The following is a 22,859-nucleotide window of genomic DNA, read 5'->3' on the forward strand; positions in this document are numbered from 1 at the left end:
AAAACTAGTATTATTTCTGGAGAGGATTTTGGGAGGAAGGCCTAATGATTGACTCCACACAAAAGATGAAGGACTGGGATACAGACAAGACAAAAAAACTGATGGTGCTATTAACAGAGACAGTGAGAAAGTAAAACAGAAAGCAATCTTCGTGTATATGGGAGCCTAAGCTGGTAAAATCATATCTTACATTTAGAATAGCTCACAGATGTAACCTGATCTAACTTCCCTTCCAACCAGTCAACAAGGACATGTCTTCTACCAATGTCTCAAATTATGGTCACTCAGCCTCTGGTGCAACAATTCCAGTAATGAGAAATTAATAATACAAGTATTTTAACTGAGAGTATGGCTATGTGGATGAGAGAAGCAGAGAGAGAATGCAAATTTGGAGCAAGAATCCCAGCCTCTTTCCAGTTCCTGAATCTAGGCTCTTCCCAAGGCCCATTGTTTGCCTGAAACCTGACAACAGCACTGTGAAATGGGTCAAATTCAAGAATCTTGGAGCTTGTAAACGTTGTACTGGGGGGGGGGGGGGAAGAAAGGTAAACAGAAATTTGAATATCAGAGCTAACAGCAAATTCTTAACAACTTATCAAAGAAACCGAGTAAAGCACATATATCTAAATCAAATTAAGCAGATAAAACAGAATGAGACTTTGCATTAAAGCAGAGTCAGAAGAGTAGAGATTTTACAAGTGAGATCAAAGGAAGCAATAGTTAGAGGCTTGTGTCCATTTATTTTTAAACAATTCTTGAGTGCCTAATTAAATGCCAGACACTGAGCTAGGTGACGAAGATGAATAAATAACAGTCCCAGCAACCTGTGGCCCGTAACAATCCCCAGACCAAACACTGTCGCTTCAGAGAAGAGGTCTACAAGTAAACAGCAGCTTGTTTGAATTACATAATTGCAAAAATGAAAAAAAGCATTTCTTAGGAGGTGAGGCTCTTGGCAGACAAAAAAATAGATAGCCACTATATCTGGGCTGCTATCCAGACATATGCGCTAGTATGGCTGACCGGTTATTTAAAAATTGAAACATTTTCTTTCAGTTTAGTAAAAAGCACCTTCTCTAAGCTGCCTCTCTTCAGACAGCACCTCCTACCAAACAGCGCCAAAACTCTTCGGGTTCCGCCTCAGCAATTCATTCAACTTAGCTTATGATTGGTCGGTTCCCATGCCAGTCAGTTTCAAAATCTCCGCCTTCCAGGTGGCCATTGGCTACCTCCAGGAACACCAGAACGGCCCCGCCTTCCACCGTAGCGTCCGCCCTTCCGCCTCGCGTAGAACGCGCTTCTCCACGGAGGTCCTGACGTGGTTTGGAAGCAGCGACGCAGGTGCACGTAGTGATGCTGTCAGTGCTGGTGATTATTTTGAATTATCATGCCTGACTGAACCTTCTTACAATGAGAGCTCCGTGAAAGCAGAAATGTGTCTTGTTCAGTCTTCAGTTCGTTCACAGACTTGGTCCAGACATTAAAGTGAAAGTAAAGATTTGGGGGAGGAAGGAGGAAAAACGAACAAAGTGCACATTGTAAGTAATGTGAAAGCCCCTATTTAAAGTAATTACTACCTTAGAGACCCACTTCAAATATCGAGGCTTAGCAAAACTTCTCCCTGCCTTCTAGAAACTACCTCATGAAACTGTCTTTCATCGTGTTTGTCCAGTTTCCCTACTTTGTCAGGAAAGCCAGGCAGAGACCGCGGCCCATCCCTTGGAGTTTGAGAAGGTGGGGTTGTGAGGATAGTTGGAGTAGTTTTGATAGCATCTAAAATATTCTATTGAATTTAAAAGAAATTTTTAACATGTTTCTTTCTTTCTCTGTTAGCCTCTAAATCTTTTCAGAGCAGAAACGGTAGTCATTTCTTTTTCCCCAGAGTCTAGTATCCTGTTCCTGGAACCTAGCAAATGCTCAATTAATGTTTATTGAAAAAATGAATGAATGGCATGCGCATGGATTGAGACAATACTTTATTAGTTGTATAGCATATGTGTACAGCATAATTCACAGTTGATACTGTACTAAATTTTACTAGGATAAAAAAGGTAAAACTTAACACTTATCAAAGAAACTGAGTAAAACACACATCTAAATCAACTTAAGCTGCTGAAACAGAATGATACTTTCCATTAAAGCAGAGTCACAAGGTTGCAGAGATTTTAGAAGTGGGATCAAAGGAAGCAATAATTAGAGGCTTGTGTCCATTTTTTTTTTTTTTTGTGGTACGCGGGCCTCTCACTGTTGTGGCCTCTCCGTTGTGGAACACAGGCTCCAGACGCGCAGGCTCAGCGGCCATGGCTCACGGGCCCAGCCGCTCCGCGGCATGTGGGATCTTCCTGGACCGGGTCACGAACCCGTGTCCCCTGCATCGGCAGGCGGACCCTCAACCACTGCGCCACCAGGGAAGCCCCTCCATTTATTTTTAAACAATTCTTGAGTGCCTAATTATATGCCAGACACTGAGATAGGTGACGAAGATGAATAAATAACAGTCCCAGCAACCTGTGGCCCATATCCACCTCCAGACTGAACACTCGCTTAAGAGAAGAGGTCTGCAAGAAAAGAGGTCTATACTAAGTGAAGACACATCCATCACCATTCTCTACATTCATCCAGTTAGTTATTCAACAAATATTTATTGTTCAATTGGCTAGGAATAGCAGGCACTGGGTTATACAAAGGTGAACAAAAGGAACATGTTGTTTGCTGGTAGAGGTTACATTTTTCTAACAGAGACCTGGTTCTGTCTCCCATTATCACCCAACCCACCTCCATCTCCATTGCTTTCCCACCACTCAGTCTGGAATAATAAAAGCCTTGGGTAGTTCTTTCTTTTTTTTTTTTTCCCCCTGAGTGTCTACCCAGCTTGTCCCCTCAGACCTGCAGCCCTATTCCCTTTCTGTGGAGTCCAAGTGGCTTGAGTTGTTCCTAGCAGCCATGACAATTTCCTGATTGTAGCTGCCGTTGTCTCAACAACTTCAAGTGTTGTTTAGCTTCCTCCTTTTATAGTCCTTCAGCTCCTGCTTCTTTACTCTCTTCTACCCATACTGGTATTTCAGAAACGAGTGAACAACTTTCTTTCTGAGTGATTTTCTTTACAATCTTAAGGGTCAGATCTTTCAGTTATTACTAATCTTTGTTATCCTTCCTTATTAAAAAAAATTATTAGCCTGACTTACTTGGCTCTACGTGCCATAAAACCTAATCCAATATGACATTAAATGTGACTAAATGGGGAACAACCTAACTTACTGCCATTTCTTCTTTGTGGTAAATTCTGTCCTTTCCAAAGACGCAATTTTTGTTAATCTGTCTCTTGTGGTCATCCTCCCCCAGCTCCCTAGCCCATCCTTTCACTCCATCACTGTCTGATATGGGACCTTTTTCTCCCTACTTTGTTAGGGAGTATGATCCTCTGGTTCTGGGAATCTGACAGTCAGACCCAAAGGTCTATGTGCCATTTCTCGAAGGAGGCTTACCTCCTTTGGAGCCCTTAGGCAGATGATAACCAAAATCCCAGAAGCAATTCCTTTTTAAAAAATCTGCTATTTATGCAACCTGTTGCTTTTTGAGGACATGACAATGCCAGCTTTGGGTTGGAGTTTTAGGGTATCAAGACAACAATCCTTTCTTCCTCTTATAAGTTGATATCAAATTGGGAAATAGACATAGGAACCAAACATAGAAATAATAATACTACTTTTACTACTGATCAAACTAAGTGGGGAGCATGGATTTAGATCTGTGATGACTCAAAGGCCTTACTAACATTTTACCCCAGAATTAGGCAGACTTACCTATCTAGCTTAGAAACAGCAGGTCTTTGCTAAAGAGGCAGTCAGACTCTTTACCACACAGAGAGAGCAAACTAGAATGTACCTGCACTGAGGCCAGCATCTTCTCAAAAATACTCACCTATTACTGGATACAGCCCTACACAGAGAAGGACCTAGGCCCTAGCAGGGGAGAGAAGTGATCTTAGCACCTTTGGTTCCCTCTAGTTTAATGGCTGGAGATCATAGACTTCCAGCTGTTCTCTCTCTGCTAGCCTTTAGCTGGGAAGAGGTTGTATTACAATATACATTTTGTGGAGGATTTGAATTTTTTAAATTTTGTATGATACATGCCTTTTTTACTAGTCTCCTCATTCTGACTGTGTGTTGTATGTATCCCAGTTTATGAAAAAGTTCTTGCTCCAAAAATAAAATTATTCGATTTTTATATTACTCTGGGGATAGGAAGTGTATTTTTGTTGGTATCCATCATTTTTGTTACCACAAATGGCAAAACTTCAGCTTAAATTACTACAATTGAGTTTGGGTTTTTAACAAGTTTTATGTTGCTATTTGATTTTTTTTAATATGCTCTATGAAAAAAGATGATAAATACTGCTTAGAAAACCTAAAAATACCCATAGGACAAAAGCCTCAGTTGAACCTCTAAAGTGCTTCAACACTCTGGGAAGCAGGTATTATGTATATTGGATGATATTTGAGTGCTGCCAGAGCTCTTATAAAATTTGTATAAATTTTAAACCACTTTTTTTGAAGAGTGAACAAAAACAACTCAAGAAGGTAGTTTACATTCATGTTAGACTGGATGCAAATACCATTTACCACATTTATGTAAATGCACCAGAGGCATTTTATGTTTGTTTTTTTTTTTAAGTTGGTCTTTGTAACTGTTGAAATTTGTCTCAAATGGAATTTTCTGGAGGTTTTGTTTTAGGGGAGGAGATGCTGGTGGGGACACCAGCAAATACATGATCAAATTACAAATGAAAGAGGGCATATTACTACTGCCCATAGAAATAAAAAGGATTATAAGGGAATACTATGAACAATTGTATGCCAACAAATTAGATAAACTAGATGAAAAGCACACATTCCAAGAAAGACACAAGCCACCTGAACTGATTCAAGAAGAAATAGGAAACCTGAATAGGCCTATAACCAGAGATTAAATGAGTAGTAATAGCCATAGTAGCAGTAATAGTAGTAGTAGTAAAACTTCCCACAAGGAAGAATTCAGGTCCAGAAGCCTTAACTTGTGAATTATAGCAAATGTTTAAAGAACACTAATCCTTTGCAAACCCTTCCCCCTACCAAAAAAAAAAAAAAAAAAGAAAGAAAAACAAAAATAGAAGAGAGAACAGCTCCCAAGTCATTTTATGAGGCCACTATTACTCTGATACCAAAACCAAAGACTTCACCAGAAATGAAAATGACAGACCAATATGACTTACACAAAGATAAGTAGTAAAGTAGTAGTAAACTATTCCCAGCAGCATATAAAAAGGATTATACATAATGACCAAGTGAGATTTATCCCAGGAACACAAGGTTGGTTCAACATATGAAAATCAATAAATGTAATGTACCATACTAATATAATAAAGGACAAAACCCACATCATCTCAAAAGCAGAAAAGCATTTGAGAAAATCTAACACTTTTTCCTCTTAAAAACAATCAACAAACTAGGAATAGAAGAGGTTTTCCTCAACCTGATAAATTACATCTATGAGAAACCCACAGCTAACATTATACTTAAAATGAGGGACTGGGGACTTCCCTGGTGGTGCAGTGGTTAAGAATCTGCCTGCCAGTGCAGGGGACACGGGTTTGAGCCCTGGTCTTGGAAGATCCCACATGCTGCGGAGCAACTAAGCCTGTGCACCACAACTGGTGAGCCTGTGTTCTAGAGCCCGCGAGCCACAACTACTGAGCCCGTGTGCCGCAACTACTGAAGCCTGCGTGCCTAGAGCCCATGCTTTGCAATAAGAGAAGCCACCACAATGAGAAGCCTGCGCATGGCAACGAAGAGTAGTCCCCACTGCAACTAGAGAAAGCCTGCGTCAGCAACAAAGACCCAACGCAGCCAAAAATAAATAAATTAATTAATTTATATTAAAAAAATTTTAAAAGTGGGAGATGGAAAGCCTTTTTCTCTAAGATTGGGAACAAGACAAAAATGTCCACTGTCCCCAATTCTCCTCAACATTATATTTGAAGTTCTAGCTAGGGCAGTTGGGCAAGACAAAGAAATAAAGCCAACAAAATTGGAAAGGAAAACTCTAAATCTGTTTGCAAATGGCTTGATCTTGTATATAGAAAATTCTAAGGAACCCACACAAAAATTTATAATTAATTAGTGAATTTATCAAAGTTGTAGGATACAAAATCAATATGCAAAATCAACTGTATTTCTGTGCACTAGAAATGAAGAATCCAAAAATAAGAATTCAATTCCATTTATAACAGCATCAAAATAAATGAAATATTTAGGTAAATCTAACAAAAGAAAGATTTATGCACTGAAAACTACAAAACATTGTTGAAAGAAATGAAAGAAAACATCCCATGTACCTGGATCAGAAGATTTAATGGGGTTAAGATGACAATAATCCACAAACTGAACTACATATTCATTGCAATCCCTATCAAATCCCAGCTGGCTTTTTTTTTTTTTTTTTGGTAGAAATTGCAGGCTTATCATAGAATTTATAAAGAAATGCAAAGGACCCAGAATAATAAAAACAATCTTGAAAAAGAATAGCAAAGTTAAAGGATTCACACTTCCCAATTTTAAAAATTACTGCAAGCAACAGTAATCAAGACAGTATAATACTAGAATAAGTATGATACTAGACATATAAATCAATGGAACATAATTGAGAGTCCAGAATAAATTTATACAACTATGGTCAACTGATATTTAAAAAAAATTTGTAACATCTTTAAATCAGCTATACATATACATATATCACCATATCCCTTCCCTCTTGCATCTCCCTCCCTCCCACCCTCCCTATCCTACCCCTCTAGGTGGTCACAAAGCACCGATCTGATCTCCCTGTGCTATGTGGCTGCTTCCCACTAGCTATCGATTTTACATTTGATAGTGTATATATGTCCATGCCACTCTCTCACTTTGTCACAGCTTACCCTTCCCCCTCCCCATGTCCTCAAGTTCATTCTATAGTAGGTCTGCGTCTTTATTCCTATCCTGCCCCTAGGTTCTTCATAACCATTTTTTTAATATTCCATACATGTGAGTTAGCATATGGTATTTGTTTTTCTCTTTCTGACTTACTTCACTCTGTATGACATACTCTAGGTCCATCCACCTCACTACAAATAACTCAATTTCGTTTCTTTTCATGGCTGAGTAATATTCCCTTGTATATATGTGCCACATCTTCTTTATCCATTCATCTGTCGATGGACACTTAGGTTGCTTCCATGTCCTGGCTATTGTAAATAGAGCTGCAGTGAACATTGTGGTACATGACTCTTTTTGAATTATGGTTTTCTCAGGGTATATGCCCAGTAGTGGGATTGCTGGGTCGTATAGCAGTTCTATTTGTAGTTTTTTAAGGAATCTCCATACTGTTCTTCATAGTGGCTATATCAATTTACATTCCCACCAACAGTGCAAGAGTGTTCCCTTTTCTCCACACCCTCTCCAGCATTTATTGTTTGTAGATTTTTTGATGATGGCCATTCTGACTGGTGTGAAGTGATACCTCATTTTAGTTTTGATTTGCATTTCTCTAATGATTAGTGATGTTGAGCATCCTTTCATGTGTTTGTTGGCAATCTGTATGTCTTCTTTGGAGAAATATCTATTTAGGTCTTCTGCCCATTTTTGGATTGGGTTGTTTGCTTTTTTGATATTGAGCTGCATGAGCTGTTTGTAAATTTTGGAGATTAATCCTTTGTCAGTTGCTTCATTTGCAAATATTTTCTCCCATTCTGAGGGTTGTCTTTTGCTTGTTTATGGTTTCCTTTGCTGGCAAAAGCTTTGCAGTTTCATTAGGTCCCATTTGTCTATTTTTGTTTTTATTTCCATGTCTCTAGGAGGTGGGTCAAAAAGGATCTTGCTATGATTTATGTCATAGAATGTTCTGCCTAGGTTTTCCTCTAAGAGTTTTACAGTGTCTGGGCTTACATTTAGGTCTTTAATCCATTTTGAGTATATTTTTATGTATGGTGTTAGGGAGTGTTCTAATTTCATTCTTTTACATGTAGCTGTCCAGTTTTCCCAGCACCACTTATTGAAGAGGCTGTCTTTCCTCCATTGTATATTCTTGCCTCCTTTATCAAAGATAAGGTGACCATATGTGCGTGGGTTTATCTCTGGGCTTTCTATCCTGTTCCATTGATCTATATATCTGTTTTTGTGCCAGTACCATACTGTCTTGATTACTGTAGCTTTGTAGTATAGTCTGAAGTCAGGGAGCCTGATTCCTCCAGCTCTGTTTTTCTTTCTCAGGATTGCTTTGGCTATTCGGAGTCTTTTGTGTTTCCATACAAATTGTGAAATTTTTTGTTCTAGTTCTGTGAAAAATGCCAGTGGTAGTTTGATAGGGATTGCATTGAATCTGTGGATTGCTTTGGGTAGTAGAGTCATTTTCACAATGTTGATTCTTCCAATCCAAGAATATGGTATATCTCTCCATCTATTTGTATCATCCTTAATTTCTTTCATCAGTGTCTTATAGTTTTCTGTATACAGGTCTTTTGTCTCCTTAGGTAGGTTTATTCCTAGGTATTTTATTCTTTTTGTTGCATTGGTAAATGGGAGTGTTTCCTTAATATCTCTTTCAGATTTTTCATCATTAGTGTATAGGAATGCCATAGATTTCTGTGCATTAATTTTGTATCCTGCTACTTTATCAAATTCATTGATTAGCTCTAGTAGTTTTATGGTAGCATCTTTAGAGTTCTCCATGTATAGTATCATGTCATCTGCAATCAACTGATTTTTAACAAGGGTGCCAAGATAATTCAATGAGGAGAAGAATAATCTCCTCAACAAATAATGTTGATATAACTAAATATTCACCACCTACCTCACACCATATATAAAAATTATCTCAAAATTGATATCAACCTAAATGTATGACCTAAGCTATGTATCTCTTTGGATAAAATATAAGAATGAATCTATGACCTTAGATTTAGCAATAATTTCTTAAGTATGACCTCAAAAGCACAGCTGGGGAAAAAAAAATAAGATAAATTGGACTTCATCAAAAGTAGAAACTGTTTTGCTTCAAAGGACATAATCAAGAAATTGAAAAGACAGACCCCAACATGTGAGAAAATATTTGCTAATCATGTATCAGGTAAGGGAATTGTGTGTGTGTGTGTAATGTAAAGTCATGCAGCCACTTTTGAAAACAGTTTGGCAGTTCCTCGAAAAGTTAAACAGTTTGGCAGTTCCTCGAAAAGTTAAACATAGAGTTTAACTCTATAACCATATGACCAGCAATTCCACTCCCAGGTATCCACCAAAAAGAGCTGAAAACATATGTCCACTCAAAAGTGTGTACATGGGGGCTTCCCTGGTGGCGCAGTGGTTGAGAGTCTGCCTGCCGATGCAGGGGACACAGGTTCGTGCCCCAGTCTGGGAAGATCCCATGTGCCGTGGAGTGGCTAGGCCTGTGAGCCATGGCCACTGAGCCTGCACGTCTGGAGCCTGTGCTCCGCAACGAGAGAGGCCACAACAGTGAGAGGCCCGTGTACTGCAAAAAAAAAAAAAAGTGTGTACATGAACCTTCATGGCAGCATTTTTCATAATAGTCAAAAAAAGCAAACAATCTGAAAGTGTATCAACTGGATAAACAATATGTGGCATTTCCATACAATATGATATATTTTCAGCAATAAAAATGAATGGAATCCTATGACATGGTACCTTGAAAATTTTATGCTAAGTGAAAAAAGCCAGACATGAAAGACTATATATTGTATGATTCTATTTATATGAAATGTCCAGGATAAGCACATCTATAAAGACAGAAAGTAGATTAGTGGTTGCCAGGGGCTGGGAGGAGGGAGAGCAGGTGATAGGAATGGAAATGGTGAGTGATAATGGCTATGGAGTTTCTTTGGGGGGGGTGATAAAAATGTTCTGAAATTAGATAGCATTGATGGTTGCACAATTCTGGGGATATACTAAAAAAAACTGAAATAAAAAAGAACTAAATAAATGGAGAGATATCTCATGTTCATGGATAGGAAGACTCAATATTTTCAAGATGCCATTTCTTCCCAACTTGATCTATAAACTCAATACAATCCCAATCAAAATATCGGCAAGTTATTTTGTAGATATCCACAAACTGATTCTAAAGTTTATATGCAGAGGCAAAAGACCCAGAATGGCCAACACAACATTGGAGGGGAAGAACAAAGTCACAGGATGACATTACCTTAGTAATCAAGACAGTGTAACATTGGTGAAAGAATAGATGAATACATCAATGGAACAGGATAGAGAGCCCAGAAATAGACCAACAAAATATAGTCAACTGACTTTTTACAAAGGAGCAAAGACAAATCATGGAGGAAGGATAGTGTTTTCAACAAAAGGTGCTAGAATAACTGGACATCCACATGCAAAATAATGAATCTAGATATAGGCCTTATACCTTTCACAAAAATTAACTCAAAATGGATCACAGGCCGAAATGCAAATGCAAAATTATAAAACTAGAAGATCACATAAGAGAAAATCTAGACAATCTTAGCTTTGGCAATGATTTTTTTTTTTTTTTTGCGGTACGCGGGCCTCTCACTGCTGTGGCCTCTCCCATTGCAGAAAACAGGCTCCAGATGTGCAGACTCAGCGGCCATGGCTCACAGGCCCAGCCACTCCTCAGCATGTGGGATCTTCCTGGACCGGGGCACGAACCCATGTCCCCAGCATCAGCAGGCAGACTCTCATCCATTGCACCACCAGGGAAACCGTGCATTTAATTTTAATTAAAAAACTTCTGCTGGGTGAAAAGCACTGTCAAGAGAATGAGAAGACAAACTACAAACTGGGAGAAAGTATTTGCAAAGTACATATCTGATAAAAGATTGTTATCCAAAATATTCAAAGAACACTTAGAATTCAACAATCTTAAAAAACTATTAAAAATAAGAAGATCTGGCCAGGCACAAAAGAAGATATACAGATGGCAAATAAGCATATAAAAAAGATACTCAGCATCATATGTCATTAGACAATTGCAAAATATAACAAAAATGAGATACAACTACACACCTACTAGAATGGCCATCTGCAAGCTGGAGATCCAGGAAAGCCAGTGGTATAGTCCAGTCTGAGAAGGTCTGAGAACTGGAGTACTAATGGTGTATATTTCAGCTCAAGCAGTTAGGCAGAGGGAGAGGATTCAGCCTTCTGTCTTTTTGTTCTATTCAAGCTTCCTATTGAGGCCACAGGGTGCCTAGATATCTGTTTCAGCATTTTATCTGGGTGTGTCCGTGAGGGTCTTTCTGAAAGAGATTAGCATTTGAATTGGCAAACTGAGTAAAGTAGATTGGTCTCCTCAATGTGGGTGGGCATCATATTGATTTACTACACTTTGTTTATCCATTCGTCCATTGATGGACACTTGGGTTGCTTCCACTTTTTGGCTATTGTGAATAATGCTTCTATGAACATGGGTGCAAAATATCTCTTTGAGACCCTGCTTTCAGTTCTTTTGGGTACTATATACCTAGAGGTGGGATTGCTGGATATGGTAATTTTATTTTTAGTTTTTTGAGGAACCACCTTACTGTTTTCCATCATGGCTGCACCATTTCACATTCCTACTAACAGTACACAAGTGTTCTGATTTCTCCGCATCTTTGCCAACATGATATTTTCTGGGTTGTTTTTGATAGTAGCCATCCTAATGGGTGTGATTTTATGGGCTTTTTTTTTTAATCTCTGTCATTTTAGGGTTTTAAAAAATATACTTGATATCAAATATTGAAGTCTTGTTTTAAAACAAATTTATTACTAAAGCAAGCAAACAAAAAACTAAAACAAGTTCATTATTATTAAAACTTAAAGAAAAAATCATGATTCAGATAAATCACTCCTTCCTGGAGGAATGATAAGTGAAAGGGATGAGAAAGACTAAGGAGCATTCCCCTAAAAGGAGTCTAAATGGAAGTTTCTCTATTATGGAAAGATGGGCACTGTGGCAAAAGAACTTCCTCCTAATATCATCTAGCTTTTTGTTCTCTTAGCCGTTTGGGCTTTGCCATTAAGCCAAACCAGAGGTTGGCTTTCTTCCTTGGGGAGGGGATAGCAGTCTATTAGGACAAGTTCTCCCCCACCTTCATGTGGCCCCACTCTGAAAACCACAGGAAGATAGTTAAATTTTATGCTAAGAAAACTCTGAAATGGGTCAAGCTAGTCCATATTAACTTAATTCCAAAGCCTTACTGTAAGCAAGGCCAAAAAACATAATTCCTACTATTTCCTATTCCATTTGCTAGGTTAAACTACTAACCTGTTACGTTATCTAATCTAGTACACTAAAAATTATGTAATGAAATAAAATGTCTGGAGAAAGACACTAAAATTGTACATTATCAGAAGATACTTCAAATTTGGATATTAACCTTTTTCATTATCAAATTTCCAGGAAAGAAATAAAGTTGGCAGATTAAATCTCCATCCCTTGTAAATTAAACCCCATAGAAAATCCAGACTCCTTTACTAAGTTCACAGAAATTAAAATGCAAAAAATCATTATTCTCCAATTACTTATGCTACTCAGTCTTTGCTAGCAGTGTTCTTAGACAGGTGCCTGGGTAGAATCAGAGTTGTTTCATCAGGTATAGCTTGAGCTGTTTTCACTGGAAATTTTATTTAGTATCCTAAATTTGAATTGATTCAGTCAAAATTTCTCATGTCTCTTACTTTCAAACAATCCAAAATGAATAGGATACTTAATACTAAACTACTGAATTATTAAAAATATTAAATTAATATTAATTTAATCAAGCCAAAACATTAAAATAAAAACATCAACTCCAAAGCCATAGAGCTACCCAAACAAATGGCGTTATCAGAACACAGTGTAGTACTTGGTGAGATATGTCAGAACCACTTTGCTGTTTCTAAACATCATAGCAGAAACTCAGTGTCAAGAGTAGAGAAAGAAGAGAAAAATCTTTACAGCGTTAGCTTCTCTGGCTTACTAATTGTTCTATGACAGTTATCTGCTTTATGCCAGTTATCTATGATTTGTAAACATAGTCTCATTGAGAGAAATGTTTCCCATGAAGAGGTTAATTATGGTATTGTGTTTAAAATGTGGCAGGTAGAAGTGGAACTCACCTACATAAATTCTTTCCTCTTTCAGGGAAGGACACTTGAGATCTTCCTGCCTTGTTATAAAATTTAGAAATTTACAGGTTGGCAGTCTCATTTTCAGGTTACTAACTATGGTATTGTTGATGAAAAAAATTGATCAGCAGTCGATCTAAGAAAGAAATGGAGAATTTTACTTGAGCCAACCTGAGGATTATAAGCTGGGAAACAGTCTTTCAGAAAGCTCTGAGGTCAAAGCACAGTTACACAAGTTTTTGAGACAATGGGGTACACGTCAAATGATGTATTATTGACAGTTTACACAATCAGATCTACAGGTGCAAAGTGAGTTGTGGGTCATGGGTCATCGCAGAAGGAAGGTTATCTCCTAAGGAATTGTGACCCTTTATAGTTTAAGAAGGAATGTAACTTCCTAAGGAGGTCTGGTTAATGCAGATGCACATCACACACTAAGGGGGAGGGTGGAGGCCCAAACGGGCAGAGAAAAATTTTATGTTTAAATTTTTCTTGTCTTGCTATGAAATGTGAATTTTATTTCATCAGTCTAATGAGCTTATTGGTTTTGATTTTACACGAGCATAATCAAAATTGATTAATTTTCATTTCCCCTTTGAGCCCCCTTTTCTTGTGTCACCCAAAGGCTGATTTGAATGTAGGCTCTGTTTAGTGACATAATTTCCTATACTCTCTTGTGCGTGTTCATTTTCAGCCCTTGCACAATGACTCCTGCCACTGTATAAATGCTGTGGAATTGACTAGGTCTGTGAAAACTGCCTCTTGGTCAAGATTTCCCCTTTGTTTTTTTTGTTTTTTGCGGTACGCGGGCCTCTCACTGTTGTGGCCTCTCCCGTTGCGGAGCACAGGCTCTGGACGCGCAGGCTCAGCGGCCATGGCAAACGGGCCCAGCCGCTCTGCGGTATGTGGGATCTTCCTGGACCAGGGCACGAACCCGTGTCCCCTGCATCGGCAGGCAGACTCTCAACCACTGCGCCACCAGGGAAGCCCTCCCCTTTGTTTTAATTGGAGAATTCTCTTTAGCAAATTTCAGAATTTTAGAAACTGCTTCTAATATCCTGAGGGATATTGGTCATTTATTCTACATGGGGTTTGCGGAACTTCTGGAATCTGAGAAGTCAATGTCTTCTACCAGTTTTAGAAAATTCTTGGTCTTTATCTACTGGAACATTTCTTCTAGCCCTTACTCTTTCTCTTCTTTTTCAAGGACTGTAATTTCACATATATTATACTTTTTTACTGTATTCCACGTGTCTTTGATGCTGTGCTCTTTTTTTCTTCTTTTTTTCTGTCGCTCATTTTGGAATCATCTATTGACCTATCTTCCACTTCACTGATTCTGACTTCTGCTGCATTCAGACTGCTGTTACACACACCCAATGGGTTCTTATTTCCATTTATTGTATTTTTCATATTTAGAATGTCCATCTGATTTTTTATAGATGCCAACTCTATATTGAAGTAAATTATCCATCTTATCATTTTTGCCCATCTTTTCCTCTATTTACTTAAACCTACTAGTCATAGTTAATTTAAAGTCCTGTTAGCTCTAATATCTGGGTATGTTTCTGTTAACTTTTAGTGTTTAGTCATTTGAATTTCATTTTTACCATGACTTATAATTTTATATTGGATCCTAAACATTGTAGATGAAAAAATTGTAGAGGCTCCGGATAATGTTATATAACTTTCGAAGAGTTAAGTTTTGTTCTGGTAGGCAGAAGGAATACTAGTGGATCACTTTGATCCTATAAAGACTGGGTCTTAAGCTTTGTTAGATCTATTCTGTTTCATTACTGTACTACCCTTACTCTAAGGGTATGACCTTTTAAGGGGTCTCAACTGAAAGCTCTGGCTGTCTTTCTACCTTGGAGAGGCTTGAAGTCCAAATTGTGTTGGATGCTGAAATCTCTACTTAGCTCATTACCCTCCAAACTGCTGTTTCCTGGTATGCTTTTTGGCATCTTGTTTTGCGTATGCTGGGTTTAGAAACTGGCCACTATCTTGAGGGGAATTTGTACCGAGATTATCGAGCTACTACTTCTCTGCCATTCTTCCCCTCCCTGGGAGTCCTCCTTCAAGTCTCAGCCACTTTGGCAGCTCTGAACTTTATTTGAGTCTTCAGCCCAGTAATACTGCATCTTTTATTTGGACTTTATTCTATAGTGCCTGATTTGGAAAATTCCCTCAGGAGAAAAATCCCAGGGTGAATATGGAGTTCATTTCATGTGCTTCTCTTCTCAAGGATCATAGATTCAAGTCCTGTCTGCTTAGGTTACTCGTCAGTGCCTTCAAAGAGTTGTTTTTATATTTTTCTATATTTATATATGTAATACTTACATATTTATAAATATTTATATATTCTATTCTATCCCACCCATCCCCACACCCAAGGCGGGGGAAGAGTCAGTTTGATACATGCCCCTCCATCTTAACTGGAACTGGAAGTTTCAGCACTTCTTAGCTTTTGAGTTTGCAGTAACTTCACTGAACTGTTTATCTGCCTCAACTGATGAAGACGGCATATTCATTTTAAATTTGGGAACCCCATTTGTTTCAATTTGTGTATTAGATAAAATCTACCGCTAGCCTATGGACAAAGCCAAAGTCTGAGTCTGCTAGGAGAGCAACTTCAACTAATAGGATTAGAAGCCTGATTTCAGAGAATTAGGTGGCAAAGAATATGTAAAGTCAGGAAGTATAGACATCAAATGCATACAGTGCATATAAGCAAACTGGTTATGAACGGAAGTGAGAGATATGATGGTGGTTAGAGGGGGAAGGCTTTGCTTTAGCGATGAGGAAACTTGAGCATGTTTATAGCCTGGGCATGGAGCTAATGGAGAAAGGGAGGCCAAAGATACTAAGACAACAAAAGATAATTAAGAATTCCCTAGTAGAGATGAGAGTGATAGAGTAAGTTGCTTCAGTAAGATAGATTGGGGGAAAAAGAGAGGTAAAGATATAGATTAAGTTAGGAGGTTTGAAAGAAAGAATGAGATACCTGATAGTGTCATTTTCTGGAAGCAGTTGGAATCATGATGGGAGAGACTACTTAAAGATAAAGAAATAGTAAAGAAGCAGAATGAAAGACTGGATGAGTTTCACGAGTGAGATACGTCTCTGATGACTCCCAGTTTTGAGGCTTAGGCAACTCAGTGGATGGTAGTGTTGGGGTTAATGAAACAGAACTGAAGAGCAGATTTGGGAGGAAAAAATGAGTTATGAAGAGTTCAGCTTTATTCACACTGAGTTAATCAATAATAGTGACTGGGCTTCTCTGGTGGCCCAGTGGTTGAGAGTCCGCCTGCCGATGCAGGGGACGTGGGTTCGTGCCCTGGTACAAGAAGATCCCACATGCCGCGGAGCGGCTGGGCCCGTGAGCCATGGCCGCTGAGCCTGCGCGTCCGGAGCCTGTGCTCCGCAACGGGAGAGGCCACAACAGTGAGAGGCCCGCGTACCGCAAAAAAAAAAAAAAAAAAAAAATAATAGTGGCTATTGCCTATGAACCTTGGGATCCATAGTACCCACTACAAAGATAAACCTTCTCCCTTGCAGGTCTTGCAGGTCACACTGGGGTTACCTCCCTATAAATCCATTGTAAGTTGAAAATACCTTAAGTCAAAATGCATTTTATATACCTAACGTACCAAACATCACAGCTTAGCCTAGCCTACCTTAAATGTGCTCAAAACACTTACATTAGCCTACAGTTAGGCAAAATCATCTAACACAAAGCCTATTTTATAATAAAAAAGTGTTGAATATTTCATGTAATTTATTGAATACTATACAGAAAGTGAAAAACAGACTGGTTGTATGGGTACAGAATGGTTATTAATGTATCTGACTGGGAGCCCAGCATCACCAGGGAGTATTACCCCATATCTCTAGCCCAGGAAAAGATCAAAATTCAAAGCTCTAAATCTGGTTTCTACTGAATGCATATTGCTTTCACACCATGGTAAAGTCGAAAAATTAAGTGGAACCAGTAAGCGGGGGCCTTCTATAGAATAGTGCAGCAGGAGCGTTCTGCTTTGCTGGAGACTCAGCTTCCATTCTTAGAGGACACTTGAATATAAGAAAAGGATTTTCAGAACAAACATTTAGTGGACGATTTATTTGACCTAGGAACCTTTTTTAACCATGAAAACTCCCTCTGACTTGATGGTGGATACCAAGCTATATATACTTTACTATGAGTTCTTCATGAAAAATGACAATCAGAAAGTCTCAAAGGAAAGGAAAATTGAGGTTGTTTAGGAGAAAGGTTTTTACAATAACTAAAAGAAAAATTGAAAGGAAAAGATTTTAAATGAGGGGATAAGAAGGGAAGAGAGGGAAAGGAGGCTAGACAACAACCTGGAGAAGTAATGATTCTGAGGAGAATAATATAAAATATAAGAGGATGACTGATTTGGAGGGTGGAGGACAAAAACCAGGAAAATATGGAGAGAGGGAATGAGAAAAGGAGAAACTTTTTGAGGTTGGAGATTGAGGACAGTGACAATGAAGCAGACAGGAAGAAAAAAGAAAGCAGGTCTGGAAATGAAAAGCTCTCCAGGTTGAGGTGGTGGGTGGAAAGAAAACGGGGAGATGACAGAGGGTTAAGAGGCAGCGGCGGGCGTTTGTGCGAGAGGGACCGAAGCAATCTGGGCGGAGCAGGTGGCCGAGGCAGCCGCGGAGGAGGCCTGGTCTTTCCAGGTCTCCACCACGACAGTGGCAACTGGAGTGGATGGTAATCCACGCCCAGAGGATGCGCCCTGGCAGTGCGGGAAGACCTTAGGAAAACCAAGCAAGGACGGTAACTAGGATTGGGCTGTCCAGGCCCGTGAAATTCATGAAGAGGACTGACAGCGGGTCCTGCTGCCGCCGCCGCTGCGACTGCGGCCGCTGCTGCCGCGCGTCCAGCCGGGCGCGCCACGCGCCCTACTGGTCCAGGGACACGGCGCGAACCCCACAGTCCTCACGGCAGTCTCCCGGCCGGGAACGACGGCATCCCGAGCCGTCCGGGAGCTGGGCAGCAGCGGCCGAGGAGGAAGAGGCAGCCGCGGCAGCCGCACCCTGGATGAGGTGAGAGCGGCGCGGGAGCCCTGGAGGCTGCAGACCGCACCGGGAGTGGCGGCGCCCTTTGCGCTGGTTAGGAGAAATGCTTTCGGGGACCCACGGGCTGCAGCCCCGAGCGCTTGGGAGGGGTTGGCACAGGGTGACATTAGCTTGAAGCAAGTTGGAGGGCACGGCTGGGGACAGGGGGGTGATGGGGCTGGTGGCGGGGACAGGTCGGGGAGAGACAGTAGGGAGTTGCCTAGAAATACAGGTGTGGGGCTGGATTGTACCGGACTAAAGCTTAGGAAACCCAGTCTCTCCCCAAGGTCTTTGCTTAACGTGTAGTCAACGGCTTTGTTGGTAGAGGTGAGATGGAAGGCCATGCCGGTTGGGTCGAGTCAAAGGAGAGATCAACACATGATTCAGAAGGCCATGCCAGGTTGGAAGCGCTAAGAATGGTAAAGAAGATAAAGGACCAGGAAATGTGTGTGGGTGTACAGTTGAAAGAGTACCCACTGCCTTATCTTATCCTTTTTTTCCCCTCCCAATCTTAGATACAGACAGCAGGGTGGGGGTTGGTTCTTTCCTAGGCTACCTCTCTTCTCCTGCAGAGCTGGAGCCTCGCCTGTTGGCTGGATGACGCCCAGCAGGATGAGCCCCACCTAAACCCAGTCACTTCCGTTGCTCTGGCTTGGAAGACCAGACAAATTAGGCCCAAATTTTCTTCATGTAGCAGCAGCAGGATGAAAGTCTGCCATACATACTATTTCTTTGGAGAAGAGACAGATTGTGCTGCTGACTTTTTGAAATAAACATTTCCTTGTCAGAGCATCTTTAGCTTATTCTTTTATGCGAAACTAGCACTCACAAATCAAACTACAAGGCAATAGTGGTTTCAGTATCTAAGCTGCCATTAACTAACTGGGATCTGAAAAAAGTTTCTTCATTTCTCTAGGCCTGTTTCCTACGCATAAAATCAGGATTTGTGTCTTCTGAGTATTAATTACAGAACCAAATATTAATGGGATCTGTATTTTGTGCTCAAGACTATGTTTTATTTGTGAATGAGGAAACTTAATTTATTCACAGGCAATTGTATTTATTCATCACACTGTCCACTGTTTATTTGAGAAAACTGAGTCAGACTATTCAGTTAACAGTACTTAAAGGAATCACATTTCTATTAAGAAACTCATGATAAATTATTGCTTTTAAGAAGGAATGAAGCAAGAAGTATTCATTATTTGATTTTTTATAAAGTGGAATTTTAGCCCAAACATAATTGCTTTTTTAAACATGTGTATCTATGGTGTGTTGAATATTTTTCACAGATTACTTTGGAATGTTTTTTAAAGCCTGAAACAAAAAAAATTAATCTGAATATATATTTATAATTTAAAGTTTCTTAACTACTTTATATATACTGGGGTGAACTCTTTTCATCAAAAGAAGCATTACCATTGCAAAATTTTAAATGTGTCATGACTCGTTATCCTAAAGATGTGATTTTTCTTACGGTCTTTGGTAACAAAAAGTTTGTAGTGTTAGAATTAGTTCTCTAAATTGTGGTTTAATTGTTAAAATAGAAGGTATATACTTTCATTATTTCCTTAATAGTTATTCATCTGACATGTCTCTACATTCATCTTAGTTGATGTGATGAGGCTTGAAATGTTTTTAAACATTTCAGGAATACTCAAATGAAACAGTGTCAGAAACTTCACTGAGGTTGGTGCTACTCTGACCCTCATTTAAAAATCAGTTCTCTAGGAATGTGCAACATACTTTTAAAAACATACCTGTCTTGGACTTCCCTGGTGGCGCAGTGGTTAAGAATCTCCCTGCCAATGCACGGGACTTGGGTTCAAGCCCTGGTCTGGGAAGATCCCACATGCCGTGGAGCAACTGAGCCCATGTGCCACAAATACTGAGCCTGCGCTCTAGGGCCCGCGTGCTGCAACTACTGAAGCCCACCCACCTAGAGCCCGTGCTCCGCAACAAACAGAAGCCATCGCAATGAGAAGCCCATGCACCGCAACAAAGAGTATCCTCCCCTCGCCACAACTAGAGAAAGCCCACAGGCAGCAACGAAGACCCAAAGCAGCCAAAAAATAAAATTTTTTAAAAATCCCAAAACCAAGCAAACAAACAAAAAAAACCCTACTCCATATTAAAAACAACAACAACCTGTCTTAGCTATATTACTAGAGGTTTATGAGTATTAGAGGCTTGCACTTGGGAAGGAGTATCTTTGGTATCCAATTTTCTAACTCCCAATCAACTAAAAATGGAAGTAAGCAGCTCATTTTAATTCAGTGTTTTTTTAAATTTTTTTTTTTAATCAAGCAATGATGGTGGAGGCCAGTACAAAACTGGATGCAAAACTACCCTCAGGTAGTTGAGAATCTATAGTTCTAAACTCTGCTCACCTAACTACAGTATGGAAAAAGGGCTATAACAGTAAGATGGACTGTGGAAATAAAAAATAAATAAATACAAGACTACTATATAAACCTAGAATGGCAAATTACTAATTTATAATGAGGAGTCATCTTAGGGAACTAGACTCTCTTTTTTTATTTAAGTGAGGTCTCTTGGCATACTTGCCACATTTGGAAGCCAAATTATAATCAAAAGGTTGTTTGTGAAACTTGAATTTAGAATAAGGAGAATTAATCAGTGAATTCTAAATTAAAAAAAAAGTAATAGCTTCAAACAGAGTATCAAAGGATACAGATGGGTTCTTTCTTCCTTGGATGGTGAGTGGCATTAATGATCAACCTCTCTCCTCATGCACACCTTCTTTTTTTCGCTGACATGTTATTTCTTCAGGTAGTCGTCTGTTTGGCTTGGGAATCTTTATGTGTTTTTCAAGTGTCTGCATATTTCTTCTCTGAACCAGTTTGTCTTCATTGTAAAGTTTAAATTCCAAATGGCAAGCTTACTTTCCTTAGGCAAAATTCATGATGGGGGTATAGGGAAGTGGGGCTGGGGGACCTTGTTTTAGCACCTCCATGCTGGTAATATGAACCACGTGGTTAATGGTAACTGGATGTGGCGCTAAGAGGCAGAGGATCAGAGAGGGCTTCACACACACAGGGGATGAACTTTTTCTGGCCTAACAAGATAATGAAGCCAGGGTTGGATGGGAAGTAAATTTTATTTATTTTTATTTTTTTTAACATCTTTATTGGAGTATAATTGCTTTACAATGGCGAGTTAGCTTCTGCTGTATAACAAAGTGAATCAGCTATATATATACATACATCCCTATATCTCCTCCCTCTCGTGTCTCCCTCCCACCCTCCCTATCCCACCCCTCTAGGGGGTCACAAAGCACCGAGCTGATCTCCCTGTGCTATGTGGCTGCTTCCCACTAGCTATCCATTTTACATTTGGTAGTGTATCTATGTCAATGCCACTCTCTTAGGAAGTAAATTTTAGCAGAGGGATATGAGCAAAATGTATGGCCCTGGGAAAATGCCTTATTGAAATGAGACGCATGCTGTGATAGAACTTTTCTATGAGGATTTCATTCAAAGGTTTTCCTCTTTCAAGTATACAACTATTTAAAAAGAGGAATTAAGTGAGTTGCCAGGTTATGGCAATGTGCCTCAACGGGCACTTGTGAAGCCTAGCAGATTGCACATTCTAGGTGGATAGCCTGGAACCAGCAGGCAACTATTGGAGGTTGGGGGTGGTGGGAAATCATGCCACAGAAGGATCGGTATACTTCTAACATCAAACTTCAACCATTGTGTCTCTTTAGCCATCTCTCTTTTTGTTATTTACTTTTTTCTTACTGCTTTATTGAGATGTAATTGACATACAGTAAACTGGGCAAATTTAAAATGTACAATTTGAAAAGTCTCAATATGTGTATCAGTACATACCTGTGAAATCATCACATGTCCATCATCCTATTAAGTTTCCTTCTGCCCTTTTAAAATCCCTCCCTTCGGTCTCATCTTGCCCCAGTAACACACAGGCAACCACTGGTCCTTTTGTCACTACATGATAGTTTGCTTTTTCTAGAATTTTATATAAATGGGATTATACAGCATGAACTCTTTGTTTTTGCCTCACTTCTTTCACTCAGCTTAGTTATTTTAAGATTTATCCATACTGTTGTGGCTATCAATAGTTCATTTTCTTTCATTGCTGAGTAGTTTCCATTGTATGGATATACCACATTTAGTTTATTCATTCACCAGCTGTTGGGTTGCTTCCAGTTTTATGGCTATTACAGATAAAGCTGCTGTGAATATTTGTGTACAAGTCTTTGTGTGTACATATGCTTTCATTTCTCTTGCGTGAATTTCTAGGAGCAGAACAGTAAGCATATGTTTAACTTCTTAGAAAATTGCCAAAATCTTTGTCAAAGGGATTTCACCTTTTACATTCCCAGCAGAGATGTATGAAGGTCCCTATTTCTCCACATCCTTGCTGACATTTGTTACTGTCTTTTTTTATGATAGCCATTCTAGTGAGTGTGAAATGGTATCTTATTATGATTTTGATTTGTAATTCCTATTGACTACATATATTGAACACCTTTTCATGTACTTTATTACCATCTGTATATTTTTGGTGAAGTGTTTGTTGAAATTTTTGGCCCATTTTTTGTGGAGTTGTTTGCTTTTTTATTGTTAAATCTGAGTT

The 22,859-nt window shown here is 39.3% G+C and overlaps 1 protein-coding gene across 9 annotated transcripts in view; it reads left to right on the top strand.

The window, feature by feature from the left end:
- Nucleotides 1-17,991: 17,991 nt before the first annotated feature.
- Nucleotides 17,992-22,859, top strand: part of PDE4DIP (phosphodiesterase 4D interacting protein) — a 224,333-nt gene continuing 219,465 nt past the window's right edge. For all 9 annotated transcript variants that reach the window (XM_065895567.1, XM_065895596.1, XM_065895534.1 and 6 more), the window contains exon 1: nucleotides 17,992-18,224. In XM_065895567.1, the coding sequence (XP_065751639.1) occupies nucleotides 17,992-18,224 (233 nt within the window). The remainder of the gene's footprint in view (nucleotides 18,225-22,859) is intronic.

Source organism: Phocoena phocoena, chromosome 1 (assembly GCF_963924675.1).
Source record: "Phocoena phocoena chromosome 1, mPhoPho1.1, whole genome shotgun sequence".
NCBI classification, from domain to species: Eukaryota; Metazoa; Chordata; class Mammalia; order Artiodactyla; family Phocoenidae; genus Phocoena; species Phocoena phocoena.